Raw genomic sequence first — 24,263 nt, forward strand, 5'->3', positions numbered from 1 at the left:
CACATGTGTATGCATATATATATATTTATATAATATTTATGCACTTTTGTGTGTGTGTATATATAGAGAGAGAAAGAAACTTCTTCAGTAATCAAGCCATAGACTGGAGATATTTAGAGTATGCCCTTTACTGTTTAAGTAATCTAATATAGAAATGGAAAAGTATAGTTAACAGTTGCACATGAGTTGTTCATTCACTAAGTTGTGTCCGACTTTTTGCTACCCCAAGGACTGCAGCATGCCATGCTTTCCTGTCCTTCACTATCTCTCATTTTCCTAAAAGTCTTGTCCATTGAGTTGGTGATGCCATCCAACCGTCTCATCCTTTGTCACCTCCTTCTCCTCCTGCCCCCAATCTTTTCCAGCATCAGGGTCTTTTCCAATGAGCCAGTTCTTCTCATGAGTACCAGATAGCTTTTGTTTATCATACCGTTTGTTATATAATAATACTTTTGACACCTTCATTCCTAAAGGTGATTAATACTATTAAAAACAGAACTGTAAGAAACCCAGAAACCCTCCATACAATAAGGAATAGTTATTTTCAGATGTTGTTTGTTATTTCTGTAGTTGACATATACTGTTTTCCTATTTGATAGTCACTGTTTTACTAACTGATGCTCAGTTTTTTGACATCCATTGATGAGGTTAAGGTCTCATTTCACAGGAAGGGTTATTAATACCATGATTAATTTGGACATATTTCCAAGTTCTTAAATGTTTTGTAAAAATTGAGATGTAATTGATAAAGAATATAGTAAATCATAGAACAGTCTTATGGACTCTGAGGGAGAATGTGAGGGTGGGACGTTCTGGGAGAATAGCATTGAAACATGTGTATTATCATATGTGAAACAGAACACCATTCCATGTTCGATACATGAGACAAATGCTCAGGGCTGGGGCAATGGGATGACCCAGAGGGATGGGATGGGGCGGGAGGTGGGAGGGGGGTCCAGGAAGGGGAACACATGTAAACCCATGGCTGATTCATGTCAATGTATGGCAAAAACTACTACAATATTGTAAAGTAATTAGCCCCCAACTAAAATAAATAAATTTCTTTTTTAAAAAAAAAAAAGAATATAGTAAATCAATACAAATGTAAAAGGACCTTCAAAGATCTCTGCGGCTTATTTTTCAAAACTTTTATTCATTTTATTTCTGTGTTACAGATATGATGAAGATTTTTCTAAAGTAGCTGTGACAGTTTATCAGAAAAGATATGTGGGACTACAAATAGAAAAGAAGTCCTTTGGAAAGATTTATAAATTGCTTTCAGCTAACTCTGCTGTTTTGAGAATGTTTGAACATTTCCATGTTCATTAATGCAAACTTAAATTTTCATCTAATAACAGGACAGTATAAGGTACAATTGATTTAAGAAAAATATCCAATAACATTTGCTTTTTATTTTCTTTTGCATTAATTCACTTGATACACAATGATTAAGATTCTGACTCATGCAAATACTATAATAAATTCTGAAGAGACATGGAAGTTATAATTGTCTAAGGGAGATGGGATAGCTAATTACAATGCAATGGAAAATCTGATATAAATGGAGTGAAATTTTCTTATGAAATTATAAAGATTAAAATTAACCAGAAAAGGGGTGTATCCCCATGTTTGGGGAATTTTAGATAAAACATTACAAAGGACCCCATATGAACAGATTTGTAGGGTTAGTAGGAATTTTCTACAATGACAGAGGGGAAAGGGAATTTCCATTATGTTCAGATGTTCTGATTAATAAAGCAATCTCACATGTTTCAGGAACTATATCTTGTTAGACATTGTTAGGTGTATAGTCCATAGAGGGAAATTTTGGAAAGATGAACAGGATCTACTTCCTGTAAAGCCATGTATGCAATTATAAGAAAGTTATTTTCAACCTTTTTCCAACTTTTAAATCATTAAATGAATAATGTTGTCTGAACAAGATATATTATTAAGTAGGTATTTTTTGGTCATTTTATACTATCATATAGATAAGTAGCTGATTAGGTACATCTCTTTGCTGTGTTAGCCAGGGTTCAACATAGGAATAGAAAGCACTGTAGATATTTGTAGCATAAAGGAATTTAATTTAAGAATATAACCGTTTATAATATGTTTGGAAGTGTGCTGGAACTGTTAAGTTTTAGAACTTACTATTACTACCATACAACTGCCTACTGCCATGTAAATCTCAGGAGCAGATCTTGGAATGCTGTGTTCAGTCTCCGCTGCTCTTACCCCCTTAGTGCCTCTTAGACCTCAGGTTTCCATGAACATTCTGGTCAGCAGAAACAGCAGCAGAAAAATGGGCTTCTCCTCACTTCTACCTACAAATCTTAAGCACATTCCGTTAGTAGAAACGTACTATCTTCTACAATTCCAGCTGTAGAATAGTCTGGCAAATATAAGTTTTAGGTTTCTAGCATCTCGAAGACAAGAAGGCCTATAGGAGAATATGAAGAGGATGCTGAGTAGCAGTTGACCAAATCCAGACTATAGCCTCCTTTCTCAGACATTTATACCACAAAGTGTCAGTAAATATTGCCTAAGAAGCATCATGATAGAAGATAGGAAGCCATTAGAGTCTTTCAAGCAAGACAATGGTGTCTGTGACCTCTCTTGGCTTTGAAAAGATAACTCTTGGGGCAGCTTGGAATTGATTTAACAGTCGGTGGTAATGGTTTAAATTAGGTCCAGGCCACAAGGCTAGAGAAAGAGTAAGTCAAGAATATCTGATTGTTTTGTTAACTAACTTAATAAATTCTCACAACTTTTTTTAGTTCATTTGTCCATTTAATGAATATTTGCTGAGTATTAGGTGCATGATAGTGTAATATTTGCAAAGACTGTAAAAGTGATGACATATATCTTGTCATGTTGGGCTGAGCGAATGCTGGTCTAAGCATGTAGAGGAGCTTATTGGCTCATATTTCTTTCTATGGATTAAATTGTAAAGTTGTAATCATCTGTGTATTATGCCCTTCTTTATGGGTGGTTAATTTCAATATAGGAGACTGTGTGTGTTCTCCTGTTAAAGAAAATTGGTGATAGTAAATCTTCCTTACAGTGCTTATTGACTACATAGTATTTGACAGATTGCTGCTAAGGATCATGAATAGAAGATTTGTATCACTCCCTAACAGTTAACATATTGCGCATTTTTTTAAAGTTCTTCAAGCAAATATAAAAATTGTTGTGTTCCCAGTAATGCTTTGTGTACATTAAATATATTTATGTGTAAGTTCAGTATAGGGAGTTAGAATACAGCTCCATTTAGTGACACACTAAAGGAATTCAACTTTATTATCTGTGTATTTCTAATGCATTAGTTTCATTCACAGTTTTTATTTTTTTGGCTCAACTTGTTCATTTTAAAGTTCCTTTTCAGCCTCAAGTTAATATTCCATTCTTATTTAACTTTCTTAGTGTTTACTGAGTTTTAATGTTTTCCATGTGGTCTCAACTATATGTATTATTATAAATTATTTTTGGTATAACCTTTTCCCTTAATAATGTCAGCACATAAACTTAACTTAGTCTCCTGGTACTAGTAAAAATTGAAGTCACTGTCATTTATTATGATGTTTATCACCTGAAAATAAAAAAATCTTTATGATAAAAGTACATGAAAAACAATAGTTATGAATTTGGTTTTAATCACAGGTAATGTTTTAGCTTCATGATAAATACACTTACATTCCTAAAAAGTTTTCCTGAGGCCTTTTTAACATAATTCTAGAGTTTTAAGAATTGGTTTGCCCATGTTTTTGACTTCATTTTCAACTAAAAATTTTAGTTGAATAGATTATATTATGTAATAGATCAATTATCTATTCCTGCATATCAAACCATCCCAAAATTTAAGAGGCTAAAATAATGATTATTTTGTTTGCTTACCATACTCTGCATCAGCCACTTGAGTTGGGCTTAGCAGGAGTTGTTTTCTCCTGTAGTCGATGTACCGCACTCATGTGGTTGCTCTACTGACTTGGGTGATCTAGGCTTGCCTCACTCACATGTCTGTTGGGTGACGCTTGCTATGGACTGGGCCATTTCTCCAAAAGGTTCTCCTGGGTTTCATAACATGGATCTGGGCTCCAAACGTGTGAGGACGGGGCAAGCCCTAATGTGCAAGTCCTTTTCAATCTCCGCTTATGGCACAACAGCTAATGTTCCATTGCTCAGTGCAAGTCACACTACCAACCCTAGCATTAGTGTCGGGGAGACTGTGCAAGAGAGAGCGTGTGGTGGGTGGAGGTGAGGTCTTCTGGAGCTATCACTGTGTATTTTCCATATGGGATATTTGGTTCATTGTTGAAACCTTATTTCCAGTATTTTTCACATCTTTTGATCTGAACTCTTTGAAATGATTGTTCAGTCCCCTTTGTTTCATGACTGCTTTTACTGAAAAAAATTAGATTTCCATCATGGATTGCTTTCTTCAGTCCAGTCACTCAGTCATGTCCAACTCTTCGCAACTCCATGGACTGCAGCACGCCATGCTTCCCTGTCCATCACCAACTCCTGGCAGTTGCTCAAACTCATGTACATCGAGTCAGTGATGCCATCCAACCATCTCATCCTCTGTCATCCCCTTCTCCTTCCACCTTCAATCTTTCCCAGCATCAGGGTCTTTTCCAATGAGTTCTTCACATCAGGTGGCCAAAGTATTGGAGCTTCAGCATCAGTCCTTCCAGTGAATATTCAGGACTGATCTCCTTTAGTATGAACTGGTTGGATCTCCTTGCAGTCCAGGGGACTCTCAAGAGTCTTCTCCAACACCACAGTTCAAAAGCATCAATTCTTCAGCACTCAGTTTTCTTCATGGTCCAACACTCACATCCATACATGACTACTGGAAAAACCATAGCTTTGACTAGCTGGACCTTTGTTGGCAAAGTAATGTCTCTGCTTTTTAATATGCTGTCTAGATTAGTCATAGCTTTTCTTCCAAGGAGTGAGCATCTTTTAATTTCATGGCTGCAGTCACCATATGCAGTGATTTTGGAGCCCAAGAAAACAAAGTCTGTCACTGTTTCCACTGTTTCCCCATCTATTTGCCGTGAAGTGATGGAACCAGATGCCATGATCTTAGTTTTTTGAATGTTGAGTTTTATGCCAGCTTTTTGACTCTCCTCTTTCACTTTCATCAAGAAGCTCTTCAGTTCCTCTTCACTTTCTGCCATAAGGGTGGTGTCATCTGCTTATCTGAGGTTATTGATATTTCTCCTGGCTATCTTGATTCCAGCTTGTGCTTCATCCAGCCCAGCATTTTGCATGATGTATTCAGCATGTAAGTTAAATAAGCAGGGTGACAATAAACAGCATTGATGTACTCCTTTCCCAATTTAGAACCAGTCTGTTATTCCATGTCCAGTTCTAACTGTTGCTTCTTGACCTGCATACAGATTTCTAGGAGGCAGGTAAGGTGGTCTGGTATTCCCATCTCTTGAAGAATTTTCCGCAGTTTGTTGTGACCTACACAGTCAAAGGCTTTTGTGTAATAAATAAAGCAGTAGATGTTTTTCTGGAATTTTCTTGCTTTTTCGATGATCCAACGGGTGTTGGCAGTTTGATCTCTTGTTCCTCTGCCTTTTCTAAATCCAGCTTGAACATCTGGAAGTTCATGGTTCACAGACTGTTGAAGCCTGGCTTGGAGAATTTTGAGCTTTCCTTTCCTAGTGTGTGAGATGAGTGCAATTGTGTGGTAGTTTGATCATTCTTTGCATTGCCCTTCTTTGGGATTGGAATGAAAACTGACCTTTTTCATTGCTTTCTTAGATTCATTAAATAGCAAAAATCTCTCTCTAAATGTACATATCAGACATGTACATAATATGTGTGTATAATTTTCAGTATGCCAATACATGTTATTCTTTTTAAGTAACCAATTAATATAATTTTTGACCAGTTTAATTATTTCATAAAAAGATTCCTTAGTTATACATCTTAATTTCCAACAGAGAAGACTAAGATTCTTATTTTGTAACAAGGAACTAAGGTCATGTTTATATAACAAATTTAAAAGACACTAGCTCATTATAGTAAGTCAAGTCCAGTTTGTGTTAACCACCAGCTTTATATTTTGGTAACTGACTGATTAAATTACCCCAAATTGTAGAATCTTGCATTTCTTCATAAAGCATGTTGATTGACTTGCTTCATTTTAGTAGTGCATTTCTAGGGAACCATATTTTCTTATTGGCCTTTCCCTAAAGCACTGGCATGGTATTATTTTATTTGATTGCAACATGGAATTTTGTTTTTCTCATTATATTCCTAACCCAACATGTTCATGAAAATTTGCTAGTTAAGAAATTATCAAGTTAATTGTGATAAAAAAAAGTTTTGACTTTCCCCCTTCTCAATTGACTTAAATAATTATGGTAGTTTTGGAACAGAGTAAGTTTTAAATTTGTTGGGGCATTGTACAAATATACCCCTATGGTTCGTATTGTTTTTAAGTGTACAAGACTCATTCTAGGGATAATATTAAAGTGTTTGTGCCAGATCAGTAAGTAAACATTTTAAGTTCCTTCTTAAAATGTTAAACATTAAATAGGATAAAGATTAAACGATAAAGATGCTTAAAATTTCCCAGCAATGTAAGTTGGTTTTATAGTTGACTGGAGAAGAAAAAACCTTACTCTGGTAACTAATATTGAAAAAGTGAGTCTAGGGAAAAACTCTAGAGTTTTTTCTGAACAGTAAAGAATTTGTCCTGACTTCATTTCTTTAAATATTTGAGAAACAGCTGTAGTATGGTGTTGCTGTGCTAGGAACAGAAAATATTGTATGATATATCCAAAATCTCTACCATTAAGGAGATAAGTTTAAACTTTGTAAACATATTACTTAAATAATGTTGTTAGTATTAAAATCAAAGGTGGATCATGTAATTGTATTAAGCCAGTAACTACTGCTTTTTTGAAGAATAATGGAAAATTGCAAAAAAGCAGTACAGATCAAGAAGTTGGATATTTCTGTTTTTTTTTTTTTTAAGTCGAACTCATGATTTTGGCTTATTTATTTTGAAATTATTTTTGAATTTTCAGAATGTTTCAGCTGTACTCATGTTTCACTTTAGGGCACATTTCAAATGAGATAGTTTATGATATATTATCACATTGTTCGTTTTGTACCTGGCATGCTATTAGTGTAATTTATTTTCTTCATGTTTTTAAAATTTGCCTATAACTTCTAATTGGTAGAGTAGCATTTAGTTTTTTATAATAATTAGCTAACATTTATGAGCACTTATGTATGTCAAGGCCCCATTTTAAGCATCTACCATGCTTTGTGTATTTGATCCTCAGTCACTGAGGCTCTGCTGCTTGGAAACTGAAGCTCTGAGAGATTAATGGGTTCCTGAAGGTTATGCTAGTGAGTGTTGGAGCTGCAAGTTAAATCAAGGCATTTTAACTCCAGAGCTTTTTGCCTAAGTATTAGAGTCACAATCTTGTTTTCATAATTCCTAAAACCACACAGCTCTGAAAATTTTTTATTTTAAAAAGTTTGATTTAGGTATAATGGACATACAGTAAACTGCACACATTTAAAGTGTGCAGTTTGATAAGTTTTGACACATGTACACTCATGAAACTGTCACCATAATCAAGATAATGAACCTGCCCGTCATCCCAGAATGTTTCCTGTGGTAATCCCTCCCGTCTTCTGTTGCTGGTCCCTACCCCACAATTCCAGGCAAGCACTGACTTGTTTTCTGTTACAATAGATTAGTTTGCATTTTTCTGTTGCATATAAATTGTATGTGTAACCATGTAGTATATCTTTTTTGTCTGGTTTTCCCTTGTCTTCAGTACTTTGAGATTAATTGGTATTGTTGCATGTATGATTTATTTTTATTTACTACTGAATAATACTCTAAGACACCACACTTATGGCAGAAAGCGAAGAAGAACTAAAGAGGCTCTTGATGAAAGTGAAAGAGGAGAGTGGAAAATGTTGGCTTAAAGCTCAACGTTCAGAAAACTAAGATCATGGCATCTGGTCCCATCACTTCATGGGAAATAGATGGGGAAACAGTGGAAACAGTGTCAGACTTTATTTTTTGGGCTCCAAAATCACTGCTGATGGTGATTGCAGCCATGAAATTAAAAGACGCTTACTCCTTGGAAGGAAGGTTATGGCCAACCTAGATAGCATATTGAAAAGCAGAGACATTACTTTGCCAACAAAGGTCCATCTAGTCAAGGCTATGGTTTTTCCAGTGGTCATGTATGGATGTGAGAGTTGGACGGTAAAGAAAGCTGAGCTCTGAAGAATTGATGCTTTTGAACTATGGTGTTGGAGAAGACTCTTGAGAGTCCCTTGGACTGCAAGGAGATCCAACCAGTCCATCCTAAAGGAGATCAGCCCTGGGTGTTCATTGGAAGGACTGATGTTGAAGCTAAAACTCCAATCGTTTGGCCACCTCATGTGAAGAGTTGACTCACTGGAAAAGACCGTAATGCTGGGAAGGATTGGGGGCAGGAGGAGAAGGGGATGACAGAGGATGAGATGGCTGGATGGCATCACTGACTCGATGGACATGGGTTTTGGTAAACTCCAAGAGTTGGTGATGGACAGGGAGGCCTGGCGTGCTGCGATTCATGGGGTCGCAGAGTCGGATATAACTGAGCGACTGAACCGAACTGAATACTCTTTAAGTATATAACACTTAAAATAATATTCTAAGTATATAAGTTTGTTCATTTACCTGTTGAAGGACCTTTGGTTTATTTCCACTTTAGGGGTCTTGGAAAGTTTCTGTTAACATTGTGTACAGGTCTTGTGTAGACCTGTACATACACTTTCCTTCTTCTGGTTAAATACCTAGGAATGGCATGGGAAGTTCATATGGTGGGTGTACATTTAGCTTTTTAAGAAACCACCAGTGATTATAGGCAGTAACACTGTGTTATATATTTGAACTTTTCTGAGAGAGTAGGTATTAAGTGTCCTCATCACAGAAAAAAAATTCTTACTATACCTGTACCTGTGGATGATAACTAGATTTATTGTGGTGATCAGTGCATAATATATGCATATATTGAAGTGTTATGTTGTACACCCAAAACTACTGTTATATAATGATTATGTCTCAAGTAAACGCAATTGCCAGAAATTATTCCTCAAAAACAATCAGTGTGTTCACCAGATGTTACCACATAAAGAAGCTGCCTGCCAGAGCAGGATATGTAAGAGACATGGGTTCAGTCCCTCGGTCAGGAAGATCCCCTGGAGAAGGGCATGGCAACCCACTCCAGTGTTCTTGCCTGGAGAATCCCATGAACAGAGAAGCCTGGCAGGCTACAGTCTATGGGGTCACAAAGAATCAGACACGACTAAATGACTTAGCACTCACGTACTACCATACTCAGAAAGATCCTCTGGAGAAGGAAATGGCAACCCACTCCAGTATTCTTGCCTGGAAAATCCCTTGGACAGAGGAGCCTGGTGTGCTATACCCTAAGGGGTCACAGAGTCAGACACGACTGAGCAACTAACGCACAACCATACTAGGTAATACACAAAATACTCATTATGTACCTTTCTAAAATGTGGAAAATTCTGAAACCTATATAGCCCTAAGATTTCGTAAAAGTACTGTGGACTTACTGCCTTGTGGAGTAATGTGTGTCTGCTTAGTTGCTCAGTCGTGTCCGACTCTTTGAAACACCATGGACTGGAATCCACCAGGGTCCTCTGTTCATGGGATTCTCCAGGCAAGAATACTGGAGTGGGTTGCTATACCCTCTTCCAGGGGATCTTTCCAACCCAGGGATCGAACCCAGGTCTCCCATATTGCAGGCAGATTCTCTACTGTCTGAGCCACCAGGGAAGCCCAAAAAGTAATAAGATACTATAAGATGTTTTTTTGATTCAGTAGTTGTTTCTTTGCTTTGTTCAATTTACACATAAATCCTTTGGACAGATGACATGCTGTCATATAAAACACTTAACAAAAAATATAGATGATGAACCTTAAGTAATTATCTTTTACCTTTGGGAAATAGTGAGACCATGAGTTGCATGTATTTAAAGTGTTTTCATCTTGAAATTTCTCTGTGATGAAATTATGTTAATAGGAATAACAAATGTTCTGTATGTTGTATCTTGTCTAATGCTTAGTGTCAGTTAAAGAGTTCAGCAGTGATTATCTTCATTGTAAATTATTTGAAGGGCTATTGCATTAAAATCTTAAACAGTATATTTTGAAAGACACAACATGTTGTATGAAAAAAATGAGTTTATATGGTTTCATAACATACTATGTTTTTACTAAAAATAAGTTCTACAAAAAGGACAAGGTAGGTTCCATTCTTTACCTTGTAATCAGTTGAGCTTATATAGAAAATGTTTGAAATTGTTTGAATGATCATAAACTTTAATTCACGCCTGTAAATTTTTGTAATGTGTCAACGAAGATTTCTTACATCATCAGAAAGAGATCATTTGAGTATATTGCAATATCATTATCTAAGCCTGAGTACAGAGGATCTTTGCCTTCCAGAGGCTTACAAGTTAGTCAGAAAGGTAGACTGTTCTATAAGGCAAGCCTGATAGAGATACAAAAGTATTGGGATATCGATTTGAATGAAGGTGGTATTTTAGCTAGATCTTGAGCAGAAGAAAACTGTGAGCAGGAGGAGCATTTTGCATGGAAGGAATAGTCAGCACAGGTATTGAGATGGATTGGTGTGTTTAGTAACTTCTGAGAAATACGGTAGTGCCTAGGAGTGATGAGTGTTAGACTCAGTTTGTGGCTTTACAGATTCAGTTTGTGATGTGCCTGAAGTAACACAATCGATTTGAAATAGCCAGATTTGAAACACATACTAATGTCAAAACTCATCTTTTCTCTGTTATGCTATTTATTTTTGTAATGACTTATATTTGACATTAAAGTAGAATTAGCATAATTGAATATTAACTGCAGTGAGGTAAATATGATGGTTGTATCTTTTTTGTTTCCTAAATTGTATATATTCAATATATACCTGTATATATTTACCAGGTATTTTTCTAATTTCCTTTGGATATGTTTTGTTTTGCAGGGTTACATTTTGCCATCTGCCTTTCCAGAGTAAGTGGCTCTATGTGGGCACTGAACGAGGTAACATACATATTGTCAACGTGGAGTCCTTCACACTCTCAGGCTACGTCATTATGTGGAATAAAGCCATTGAACTGTGAGTTTGAGCAAATATTGCATATCTGTTTCTACTCTGTAGGCCTCAGTTCAGCTTCATTCTTATCTGTATGACTTCTTTTTCTCTGAGCAAATACTAGTGGAACTTTTTGTTGATTTTTTTTTTTTAAATCATAATGCAACTTTTCTTGTTTTTTATATGAACTGTAGAATTCAATGACATACCCCAGTTGGAGGCTAGAATTGAGTAAAATAAAGATAGCAATCATTTACTGAAATGTTTTCAACCCTTGTAAATATATCTTTATTTTCCAGTCGTTATTTCTGTTGTAATGAATGTGTAGTTGTATCGCAATTTTTGATTGAGAAAAAAAAAATCTTAACTTTTTTTCTTTCAGGTCATCTAAATCTCACCCAGGGCCTGTGGTTCATATAAGTGATAATCCAATGGATGAAGGAAAGGTAGATTGTTTCAAATAAATATATTTATTATTTAAATGCATGAATTCCAGTATTTTTTAAATATGCAAACTATTATGAAATCACACTTACTCTGCAAATTTGAGATGGCTAACAAAGGTTGTATATCATATAAACTTAATTGCTTATTTATAGATTATAAGGAACAAGTGAAAGAATTAAAACCACTTACATTTTAAAGAAGAAAACCCCAGAACAAGTAAATTTTAATAAATACAATTAAAGTTTATTAACTTGTTTTTTGCTTATTTGTAATAATTCCCCTGATTCTTTGATAATCCTGACAAAACCCATTTTCTTCTGGTTTTGAATTCTTTTTTATACTTTGTAGTTATACAATTTTTATAATACTTATCACATAACACCTCTCTGTCCTAAATTTTTCTTCATAAATATCTCAGGTTAATCAGTTCAGTTCAGTTACTCAGTCGTGTCCGACTCTTTGCAACCCCATGGACTGCAGCACACCACGCTTCCCTGTCCATCACCAACTCCCAGCAGTTGCTCAAACTCATGTCCATCGAGTCGGTGATGCCATCCAACCATCTCATCCTCTGTCGCCCCCTTCTCCTCCTGCCTTCAATCTTTCCCAGCATCAGGGTCTTTTCCAGTGAGTCAGTTCTTTGCATCAGGTGGCCAAAGTATTGGAGCTTCAGCTTTAGCGTCAGTCCTTCCAATGAATATTCAGGACTGATCTCCTTTAGGATGGACTGGTTGGATCTCCTTGCAATCCAAGGGACTCTCAAGAGTCTTCTCCAACACACAGTTCAAAAGCATCACTTCTTCAGTGCTCAGCTTTCTGTGTGGTCCAACTCTCACATCCATACATGACTACTGGAAAAACCATAGCTTTGACTAGCTGGACCTTTGTTGGCAAAGTAATGTCTCTGCTTTTTAATATGCTGTCTAGGTTAGTCATAGCTTTTCTTCCAAGGAGCAAGCATCATTTAATTTCACGGCTGTAGTCACCATCTGCAGTGATTTTGGAGCCCCCCAAAATAAAGTCTCTCACTGTTTCCCCATCTATTTGTCATGAAGTGATGGGACCAGATGCCATGATCTTAGTTTTTTGAATGTTGAGTTTTAAGCCAGCTTTTTGACTCTCCTCTCTCACTTTCATCAAGAGGCTCTTCAGTTCCTCTTCACTTTCTGCCATAAGGGTGGTGTCATCTGCATATCTGAGGTTATTGATATTTCTTCTGGCAATCGTGATTCCAGCTTGTGCTTCATCCATCCAGGCATTTTGCATGATATACTCTGCATATAAGTTAAATAAGCAGGGTGACAGTATACAACCTTGATGTACTCCTTTCCCGATTTGGAACCAGTCTGTTATTCCATGTCCAGTTCTAACTGTTGCTTCTTGACCTGCATACAGATTTCTCAGGAGGCAGGTAAGGTGGTCTGCTATTCTCTTTAAGAATTTTCCACAGTTTGTTGTGATCCACACGGTCAAAGGCTTTGGCATTTTTATTTTATTAACCAAAGTTAATATTAAACAAAGGCTCACATTAATAGGTATTTTTGAAAATAATACTTTTTTTATACTCGAAACCAATTCCATGCAGTCATTACCTAGCTGTTGTTAATTTAGGTTCTTTAATACCCTGAAAAGCAATAAAATTTAGTTTAGGTTCTTTAATACAGTAAAAAAACAGTAAAATTTTCTTTTCCATGATCTCTGTTTTATAATTTAAACCAGTCTCAGTTCTATTTAATTATATTTTTTCTACTTATAAAGTTTCATGGTAATTAGTCTGCATAAATACCAGGAAGTTAATCACTATCAGAAATCAGTGAAATGAAACTTCTGGGTTTTGTGAAGCAGTTTACTCAGGTTTTTCCTCCTTGATTACTGGGAGTGCCGATGCCTCTATGTTGTGTTACCACTGCTGTCTTCTTTGACACTGGGAAAACCAAAGGATGGCTGTACTGTACTGTTTGGAGCTGACTTAATCATGCCATTGTATGTTTTGAGAGAAACTTTCCAAGTTACAGTAACCTGTATGTTCACTTATTTATTTTTGGTATAAGATAATTGTCTAAAAGCCAGCCTTTAGATAGGGGACCTGGTAGAAGAGTTGAAAACTTCCCTTTCTTTTCCGCTGAATCAGTCAGTAAATCATTTCAGTCCTTCCACTGCAGTGTCTCTTTGCTATTCAGTCTCCTTCCCACCCCTGCAAGGCATTCCAACCCATTCTTGAGTCATCTCCAGATCGGTCTTCCTGGGTGCCATTTTAATCTTGTTCTCCTGTTCCAAAGCTTTCAGTGGTTCTATATTATCAAACAAACAAAGCAGTGTTTCTGTAAAATAAACCCTAGGTTTCATTGTCTTTGAGAACATCCTTACCTGAACACTGTGCTGAAGCAAATAGTTACTGTTGCCCAAATGTAAGCTGCTCTTTACTATCTCCATGACTTATTTATGTAAGACCTTTTGTTCAGAATTCCTTCTCACTGTTCTTTCTCTGCTGAATTCCTACTCACATCTTGAGGCTCAGATTAGAATAACATAACTTTCATGATACCTTTCTTGATAATCCTGACATAAAATGCTTTCTGTCACTTCCAAGTTTATTAGCACCTTAGTTTTGCAGGTTTTACAGTATTTACCTCAATTGCCTTGCATTAGAATTGTGTTATCTCAACTCCCCTGAACTTGAAGGACTCCTTGAGCACAAAGATAGTATTTATGCAAGTTTATATTTCCTATAGCACTCAACATACAATAAAATAATAACTGTTCAATATGTTTGTGCTAAGTCACTTCAGTCATATCTGACTCTTTGCAACTCTATGGACTGTAACCCGCCAGGCTTCTCTGTCCATGGGATTCTCCAGGCAAGAAATCTGGAATGGGTTGCCATTTCCTTCTTCGGGGCATCTTCTCAACCCAGGGATCGGACCCATGTCTCTTATGTCTCTTGCATTCACAGGCAGTTCTTTACCACTAACACCACCTGGGAATCCTGGTTCAATATGTACTTAATTGAAAAAATTTATATCATCCTCATTTTTTGAAACGTGGCATTGTATTATCCTCCTTAGTTCCCAGAATTAATCTCTTTCAAACATTTTTAAGTATAGGGTGCTAGAACAGATGATATTATCTAACTTTTGGTTTCTAATAGAAAAATCTCCTTCACGCTACTGACTCCTATTTCTAAAGATCTCTTTGACATTGTGTCATTGAAAAAAGAGGTAAGGTGATGGGACGTGTTCTTTCAAACCTAACCTTATGGTGGATGATGCTGCCACATTAAGCACAGGTCCTGGCCAAAGAAAGTTAAGTGTTCGTGTAAAATTCCTTACTTAATAGTAACAGTAATAACCACCATCTATTGACCCCTACTTTGTCGGGAACTGCTTTCCACTTTATGTGCACTATTTTTATTGGATCCTCCCAACAAATCTTAAGTGAGCTGTTTTCCCTATTTTATAGATAATCAGGCAGAGACTTGATCCAGTTATGTATTCCAGAAGTACAAAGCTAAATATTGGTGGAGCTGGGATTTTGAATAGTGATTTCTCTGATTTCAGCCTCAGAGTACTCTCCATTATGCTACATTTCTTCTGTAAGATGTAGATCACATATTAATGTGAAGAGCTGTATCAGTATACCTGATGAATGCTTTTTATGAGAAAAAAAATTCAAAGAAAATTCATCAACAGTACTTTTAAAAAATTAACATTTCTATGAGTTATAAAAGATTCTAGTGGGAATAAGCTTTGAATTTTCTGTTTATAAGTACCACATCCTTCAATTCTTCTATTTTATACTGTTTAGGAGATTATAGGGGTTATAGTCTAACTTGCTGGCACAGATTTCTGATATTTGTAGGAAGGTGGAGCTGGCTGGAGGGGTTAAAGTTTACTATGATCCTCTTACGTTGTTAACGTCAGGATGGGTAAAATATATTTAAGTTCAATAGTTACTATTGGTAGATCTGGGACTAGAGTGTAAGTTACCTGTGTCCTGAACAATCCAGTATTGTTTTACACTATACATAAAATATACACTATACATTGGTTCTTAAATGTTATCTTTTTCCATCTCTTTCCTTATTCCTGAAGTTCCTCTTACTTCCCCCATCAGAAAATGCCATACACATGTCCAAGATGCTTAGAAGAACTAAAAAGGGTAAAGGAAACAAATACCAGTTTTTTCCCAGAAGGAGTATGTATTACAGATAGTCAAGGAAAGAAGAGTTTATGTTAGGAAAATTAACTATGCTTCCTACTAAGATGTAAATCTGTCTTGTTAGTTTCAGTGACTGGGTCTTCTGAGTGCCCCTATACACTGAAATATACTAAGTTACTATTTAGTGAAAATTACTGGGCCTGCCTCCAAATTTGTTCATGTCTCCAGATTATGTGAATGATTATTGGCTAGTTGCTGATTATTCATGTACTTATTAAACAAATATTTATTGAATATTTACTGTGTTAGATAGTATATTAGATACTAGAGACATCTATAGAGACTAGAGATGAAAATGCAAATATTAATATAGGAGAAGGAGTATCTTTGTCCAGAGAAACTGGGTAGACTTACCCAAGGAAGCAACATAAAAAGTGAATAAAAAGGGAGGAGGTTACAAGCAGACAAAACACTAAGAGTTATAAAATGCCAGTGTAGACAGTAGGCAGTTTGTGAGGCAAGAACATGTATTTCATTCTGGAACTCATTCATTCACAAAAAATGGATTAAGTACCTATATCATATCAGACTGTCTGTCTTATGTTAGAAGTATAGTAGTAAACAAGATAAAACCAATTCTTGCTTAAATAAACCAATGTTATAGTCTGCAAGAGAATTCAGATAAGGAAAAGGACATTATTAAATTGTATAGTGACCTTTCAGGCTAAAAAATGTACAAGTTGTTGTTGGAGCACATAAGAAGGGCACTGACTTACCTAAATAGTCAATACAATCCGACGAAAAAACATTTGGTAGGTCAAGCAAGGCTTCCAGGAGGAAGTGATAGGTAAAATGACCTGAAGGATTAGTAGGATTAGTCAGGCAAAAAGGATGACTTCAGATGAAGTGGTCCAGTTAGGATGACAGCATGTGCAGAGGCGTAAAGATAAGAGAGAACAGGACCTGAAAGATATACTGGAAAGTATTGGGTAATAGGAATGTGGAACAGCATGAAGCTGAGGGGTTAAGCAGAGGTCAGACCATGATATATCTTGTACGTCAGATTATTCAGTTTGGACTTGATCCTAAAAATAAGCATAAGGCATTAAAAAGTTTTAAGTAAAAGCGTACATTACATGATCAGACTTGTATTTTAGAACTATCACTCTAGCTACGATATGAAATGAAGTAAATAAGGAATAAGACTAGTGAGTCAGAGAGACCAGAAACTAGAAAAGAGATCTTTGTGTATTGAGCCAGGAGAGATGTGTTGGAAGTGGAAAAAAATAAATTATATAAGAGTGTAATTTTTAAATTACTTGATGATTTTACCTGGTGGGAGAAACACTAGGATTAAGGATGACGCCAAAGTTTTTACTTTAACCTCTTAAAGAATGTTTTAAAAAATAGTGAGAAAGCCTCTGTAACAGGAAATACCAGAAAAAGACAGTAGAGAAGAAAATAATGAACTCACTTGTGGATATATTTGCTTTGAGGTTCTTGTGGAATAAATATGTGAACATGTGACCATAGGAATTATAAGTCTGAATCTCACAAGAGAAGTCTAGGCTAGATATAATTTGGAACTAATCAGTAGATGAATAAATGATATTGCCTGATATTGTGTTAAATTAGAGAAGTTTGTAAACTTTAAAGCACATGCAAATTTTTATTTTTATTAGTAAGTTAATGAATGGAAATGTACACTCTGGACTTCAAAATGGTACTATTTTCATTTTCAAGAATCAGTTGCATGATGTATGTTGAAATCCTAATGATCAAAAGCGTATAAATATGCAATGCAGTATTCCCATATGTCATCCATGTGATTAGGGATTAGCAATGCAGATGTTTAATGATGCTATAATTTTGTACCCAAAGCGTATGAATGGTAATAGTTATCTTTATTGTCAGCAAGTAAATGTTTCATATGATTAATGTCAATCCTAGGTAATGTGGCATTTTCTTTTATTACAGCTTTTGATTGGCTTTGAATCTGGAACAGTAGTGTTATGGGACCTCAAGTCAAAGAAAGCAGACTATAGATACACCTACGATGAGGTAATAACATTATTTTTGTCATTTTTCCAGTTCAGAATGGCTTTTCTAAGAACTTCTTTAATTAATGATTTTAGGCAATCTTTGTAGTTACTATAACACACAAAGTTTTGCATATGTATCATATAATATATTCACATAGCTCAAAAAATACAAAAATGATCTCTCTGGCTCCTGTCATTTGGCCATCCAATTCCCTTACCTCATCCCAATGTTAGTTTCTCATGTATTCTTCCAGAGGTATTTTCTGCATTTACAAGCAAATTAATAAATGTGTGCTAGCTTTTTGTTTTATACAAATTATAGTCTACTGGAAATATTTATAGCTTGATTGCTTTAGAATCCAAATAAAGATTGTGATTAATAAAAAAAAGACTTCTATTGCCTTCAGATTCCCTATAAATTGGATGGTTTACTGAGACGACCAAATTTAGGTTTATTTTTTTGTTTTGTTTTTAGCAAGACTACTTCTTAGATGATGCTGATGCTGTTCTCCCAGGTTGAACATTAGTGTCTGTGATATTAGCAGTCAGTTGTGTTCAAGGCCTAAATCCATTACCATGCAGTTGTTGCAAAGTAGAGAAGTTCTAATTTTATAATTCCTTCTGTATCAATTATCTGGGATACTTGTGTATAGAGAAGCTTCTCACCTGCTCTTTTGATTATATAGTTGTACAGTTCAGATAAGAAAGGCAGGATAAATGCTTGTTTCTTTTTATTTCAGTAAAAGAGGCTGTTCTCTAGTAATCTTAATGAAAAGCAATTTAATCTTGTTTCCCATTTCACTATGTACTAAAAGATTTAAACATTATTTCATATGCTTCAGTACACTAAAGTTATTAGCCTTATTGATTTTCAAACTGTCCCATCTTTCATCAGTGAATCTCTTCCATTTGTTTCCTAAGTCCTTTGATAATAGTCTTGGATAGCTTCCTTGCCATCTGTTATAACAAAGCATACCTATTAAACTTGAATATTTCTGTCCCAAATTTAGAGTATCTTTTTCCATGAAACTGGGTTCTTTTGGTGAGAGATGGTGTCTGGTAACCATAATTTGGGTACCAGGCGTGTTCACAATTTCTAATTCAGAGAATAGATCTAGGAAATGTGTAAGTGGTTTTTTTGGTTTATTTTTAAGAAATGTCATGTGTTCATATTGATGCTTTCAGTTAGTCAGACAGATTACATTGAGTAACTATAGCAATACTAGGAATACTTTGTAAATGTCTGCATGTTATCTTTCTAAGCCTGACCAAAAGAGAATTTTGTTTGTTTTCGTAGCTGTATACCTTTTCTTTGTATTTTAAAGCCTTTTATTTAGTAAATATTCTGTCGTTTACCAGTCAAGATCTTGAAATTATTTTAAAAGAGTATTTTTAATAAAGAGTTCTTGTCATTTCTCTGGAAGCTTTGGCCTGTAGAGCTGTTTCTTGTGTCAAAATGAAAGCATATTTTAAGCATATTTGACTTTTTTATTTTGCTTTTGTAATTTAGTTATCTTGGCTTTAGCCACTATTGAATCACACGGAATTTACCTTCTCAGTTTAAACAAACACATTGGGAAAATATATGTAAGAACGGTTTATAGAAATTAACAGATAGTATGGAACAGGGATTCCTTAGGGGAAAAGGTGAGCCTTTCAATTGCATTAGCTTATGATCTGGAGAGATTTTCCAGGTCTCAATCCATGAAGGGAGGTGGGCAAGGGGGAACCTACGTTAAACCCAGCAGTCTCCCTGAATTGAGGAAACAGAGTTGGGAGATGGGGAAAGATATCCATAACTTATAAGACAAGGTAACAGAATGGAGGGACCTGCCTTGTGAAAGAGTTGAAAAAATCCACAAGGAGCCTTTTACCTTAGTCTTAAGTTGAACTGAATAATGATTAGTGCATGAATGTGAGGCTTAGAATAGATCCATTGGAAAGGAGTAGGTAAAACAATTCTCAAAGCACACACAGGACTAAGAATAGGTCACATTCCCAACAGAACAGAGAATGCTTGTAATGGACAGGGCATCAGGAAGAATACTCACAAAGGTATTGGCCTTGTCGTAGGGACAGACTAGCCCTGCGTTAAAGACTGGCTTAGCTAGCCTAACAGAGCTTCAGCAAGCCTTAAAAACCCCAAGCTGTTTCCAAGTAATATTTTTAATTACATACCAGAACAAAAGGTGAAAAGTATTTAGGTGTATAATCGGGCTTCCCTTGTGACTCAGTAGTAAAGAATATGCCTGCCAATGCAGGAGACACTGGTTTGGTCCCTGATCTGGGAAGATTGACACATGAGTGAAGCAAGTAAGCCCTTGCCCCACAACTTCTGAGCTTGTGCTCTAGGGCCTGGGAGCTGCAGCTACTGAAACCTGCATACCCTAGGAGCTCATACTCTGCAACAAGAGAAGCCGCTGGCAATGAGGAGGCCGCGCACGGCAACTAGAGAAGAGCCTGCACAGCAACAAAGACCCAGCACAACCAAAAAGAAATAATTTTTTTTTTAAAGCTAATGTCATGATTTATGAGACTGTTCTCCTATAATGAAACATTTGATCAAAAATAAGAGTATAATTAATATATACCTACATATCTGCCATTCTGGTATTCTTCATTCCTTTGAGTAGGTCCAGATTTCCATCTCATATCATTTATCTTCTGCATGAAGGACTTCTTGTAACATGTCTTATAGTGAAAATCTGCAAATGATGTATTCTTTGAGTTCTTTATGTGTGTAAACGTGTTTATTTTACCTTTGTTTTCAAGAAGATATTTTTGACGGATATAATCCTAAGTTGACAGTTTTTTCTTTCAGAACAGTAAAGGTATTATTCAACTGTGTTCTTGCATTGTTTCTAAGGAACTATCTGCTGTCATCTTTATCTCTGCTTTTCTGTATTTAATGTGTTCCCCTCCCTGTCCCCACCCTCTGGTTGCTTTTAAGGATTTCTTATCACTAAAGTTCCAGTTTTAAGCAATTGAAATATGATGTACTTTTATGTAGTTTTCTTCAAGTTTCTTCTGCTTTGAGTTCATTGAATTTCTAAGATACATATGTATTCTAGAAGTTTATAGAGTTTAAAGTTTTCATCACATTTGGGAAACTTTGGGTCATTATTTCTTCCCACGTATTTTCTGTCCATAGGCTCCCTTCTGAGACTCCTATGACACACATATTAGTCTTCTTGAAGTTGTACCACAGTTCACTGATGTTCTGCTTATTCTTTGCCCATCTTCCACATTGAGTAATTTCTGCTGCTGTGTGTCTTCAAGTTAATCAAGCTTTCTTTCTGCAGTATCAAATCTGTTGGCAAACCCATGCGGAGACAATTTTTCATCTTAGACATTTTTCATCTCTAGAAATTCCACTTGTGTTTTTGAAGGCTTGCATGTCTTTCTTCAACATTTTCATGTTTTCACTTACCTTTTAGAGCATGTAGAGTCTGTTTAAAATATTTGTTTTAATATCCTTGACTGCTGATTCTATCGGTATCATTTCTGAGTCTGTTTCTATTGACTGCATTTTCTTCTCATTTTGCATCGTATTTCCTGGTTTCTTTGCATGCCTTATAGATTTTTGTCACCTGTCTTGAAGTTCAATATGAAGTATTTTCAATCAGTCTTAATTCTAAATCTGCATTCTTGTCTCCTAGAATTTTAGTTAATTTATAAAATTTGTTCTGAACAGTCAATGCAACTAGTTTTTCCAGTAGGATATTGATTATAATTACTTGGTACTTTATGTTTAGTTATTGTTTATTCTAAGAAACTACAAGAATGCATTTTGTTTTCTTGAACTTATCGATAATGCATAATCACTATTATATTATTATCATGCTCCTTTAAGGAGTAAATAAAATTTTGAAAGTTAAGAGTGTTAGAACCAAATTAAATCTCATTTTTTTGACAGGACAGTTAAGTTATGGGAATTTAATGTTAACATATGGACTTCAGCTTGGGAAATAAGAAAAAGGTTAATATGAAAAATTAATTCCAGTTCCAATTATGAATAACTTGGTATTTAAATAAGTTTTTGTTTTTAAAGGTGGAATTCTTTACCCCTCTTCTGTAGGCTATCCATTCTGTTGCTTGGCATCATGAAGGAAAACAATTTATTTGCAGTCACTCGGATGGCACCTTGACTATATGGAATGTGAGATCCCCTGCGAAGCCTGTGCAGACCATAACTCCACATGGTAAGAATGGATCCTTTTTAAACACTACCTAAATTGTGATGGACAGAAAACTGTTTTGAGGTTGCATTTGGGTTTGTTTGTTTTTTGATGACAAGGATGGGTTCTAGTTTGAATTTAAAAATTTAATTTAAGATTTCTATATTTACACATATAGAAATAATTTGTAGCAACTGGGTAAATGAATTCTCAAATAACTATATTTGCAGTTGAGATTGCAAATTTGAGCTTTCAGAAAATGAAAGTTACAAAATCTTCTGAGTAATTTTTCTCCAATAGTCCAGAAAGTTGATAATTTTGTGAGTGATGTAGGACTTATTTTGAACTTTTATCATCTTAATGTTATCAACTGCAGGTTGCTAATCTACATATAATACGTATTGAAACACTTGGCACCCTACAGAAGGTAATTTTATACTTTACAGTATTGTCTTCAGAATCCCCCAAGTGACCCCAAGTTTGATTCACTAGGAATACTCATAGAAAGAAGTGAAGTCGCTCAGTCGTGTCTGACTCATTGCAACCCCATGGCCTGTAGCCTACCAGGCTCCTCTGTCCAAGGGATTCTCCAGGCAAGAGTACTGGAGTGGGTTGCCATTTCCTTCTCCAGGGGACCTTCCCGACCCAGGATTCGAACCGCAGTCTCCCGCATTGCAGGCAGACGCTTTAACATCTGAGCCACCGGGGAAGCCTAGGAATACTCATAGGACTCAGCAAAAGAATGCGAAGTGAAATCAGCAAAGGGAAAAGGCACAAGGGATGGAGTCACTGGAAGAAGCTTCCAGCAGTCTTCTTCCAGTGGAGCCACACAGAACATGCTTGATTCCTCTTGCAATGAGTTATTACCACATGTATGAAATGTCCTCTACTAGGACACCTCACCTGAACCCGGATGTCCAGGGTTTGTATTGATGTCAATCTATACGCACCCTCTGCTTTAGTTAGCATGTACCAAAATTTCAGATGCTCAGAAGGAAAAGAGAGATTAGTCGTAAACCGTATTGTTTGTACAAGTAGTACAGACATCATGTGCCGCCCTTTTCAGTCCGGGAGTGGTGGAAACTGTCTTGAAAGTCAGATTACCAGTTGTTAACCAAAAGAGCTCATCTTGCAAGCTGCCATTTCTAGGGATAGTGATCTCAAGCTGATGTGTTAACTCTTAGTCTACAAGTAATGTATATAAAACCTCCATGAAAGTTTTATTAGGGTGGCTTCCCTGGTGGATCAGATGGTAAAGAATCTGCCCTGCAATGTGGGAGACCTGGGTTTGGTTGATCCCTGGGTCTGGAAGATCTGCTGGAGAAGGGAATGGATACTCCAGTTTTCTTGCCTGGAGAATCCCATGGACCAAGGAGCCTGGCGGGATACAGTTCATGGGGATGCAGAGAGTGGGATACAATGGAGTAACTAACAGTTTCACTTTTTGTGAATAGATTATGAAGGACTTTGAATTCTGGATGAGGCCTGGGAATTTGCATTCCTTTATTAATCTGCATTCTCACGATTCTACGCTAAGAAATTCTTAACCAGCAAATTTAGAGAAATGAAAGGAACTGTTGTTTGCATTAGTAGCATACGGAAAGAGTAATTTTATAGTTATTGTTAGTGTGTCATTGTTCACTTTAAAATATGACTACCCATTTTCTTTAAAAATTGGTACATTCTGAATTATTGCAATGTAAAAAATAAACAGTCAAATTAAAAACTTACTTTCTCTGTAGCAGTATGAGTTTTTAGACTTGCTTGTTTTCTGGTAAAAATAACAATTCTTTTAGCCACATATTGTAATATATTTTACCACTGCTTTTTGGTTGCAGTCAGAGACTCTTCTGGAAAAGCACTTATTTTAAATTTGCTACAGTTCTGTTTACGTGTGCCTCCAGAAGGTAGCGCTTTTCATAATAGGTTCCAGTTTTCCCTAATATATTTTTGTTTTTCCTTCTGTTAGTGCCTAAGTCCCTAATCTTTGTGGTATTCTGAGTATTTCATACATTTTAGAATCTCCTATCCCCACTGGAATCTAGGAATTCAGAAAACCAAAAGAGTTGATGATTAGTTTAGAACCTTTAATTCCAAATCCAAAAGGAAGTATAAATAATATTGAAGATAGTAGAAATATTTATATTGGTTTTAAAGTTTTAAGTTTATCTAAATTTTCATCTTTTTTTGTAAGTATAGTTCAAGGAGGTTTTTTTAACCACTTGAGAGTAAGTTGTCAGCATATTGCTCAATCACCCGAAATAGTT

At 35.9% G+C, this 24,263-nt stretch overlaps 1 protein-coding gene across 7 annotated transcripts in view; it reads left to right on the forward strand.

The window, feature by feature from the left end:
• Positions 1–24,263, forward strand: part of STXBP5 (syntaxin binding protein 5) — a 155,148-nt gene that overhangs the window by 37,872 nt on the left and 93,013 nt on the right. For all 7 annotated transcript variants that reach the window (XM_081529909.1, XM_081529910.1, XM_081529908.1 and 4 more), the window contains exons 6-9: positions 11,061–11,195; positions 11,554–11,617; positions 17,754–17,837; positions 21,897–22,020. In XM_081529909.1, the coding sequence (XP_081386035.1) occupies positions 11,061–11,195; positions 11,554–11,617; positions 17,754–17,837; positions 21,897–22,020 (407 nt within the window). The remainder of the gene's footprint in view (positions 1–11,060; positions 11,196–11,553; positions 11,618–17,753; positions 17,838–21,896; positions 22,021–24,263) is intronic.

This window comes from Giraffa tippelskirchi, chromosome 9 (assembly GCF_054371585.1).
Source record: "Giraffa tippelskirchi isolate mGirTip1 chromosome 9, T2T-mGirTip1v1.2.pri, whole genome shotgun sequence".
Classification (NCBI taxonomy): Eukaryota; Metazoa; Chordata; class Mammalia; order Artiodactyla; family Giraffidae; genus Giraffa; species Giraffa tippelskirchi.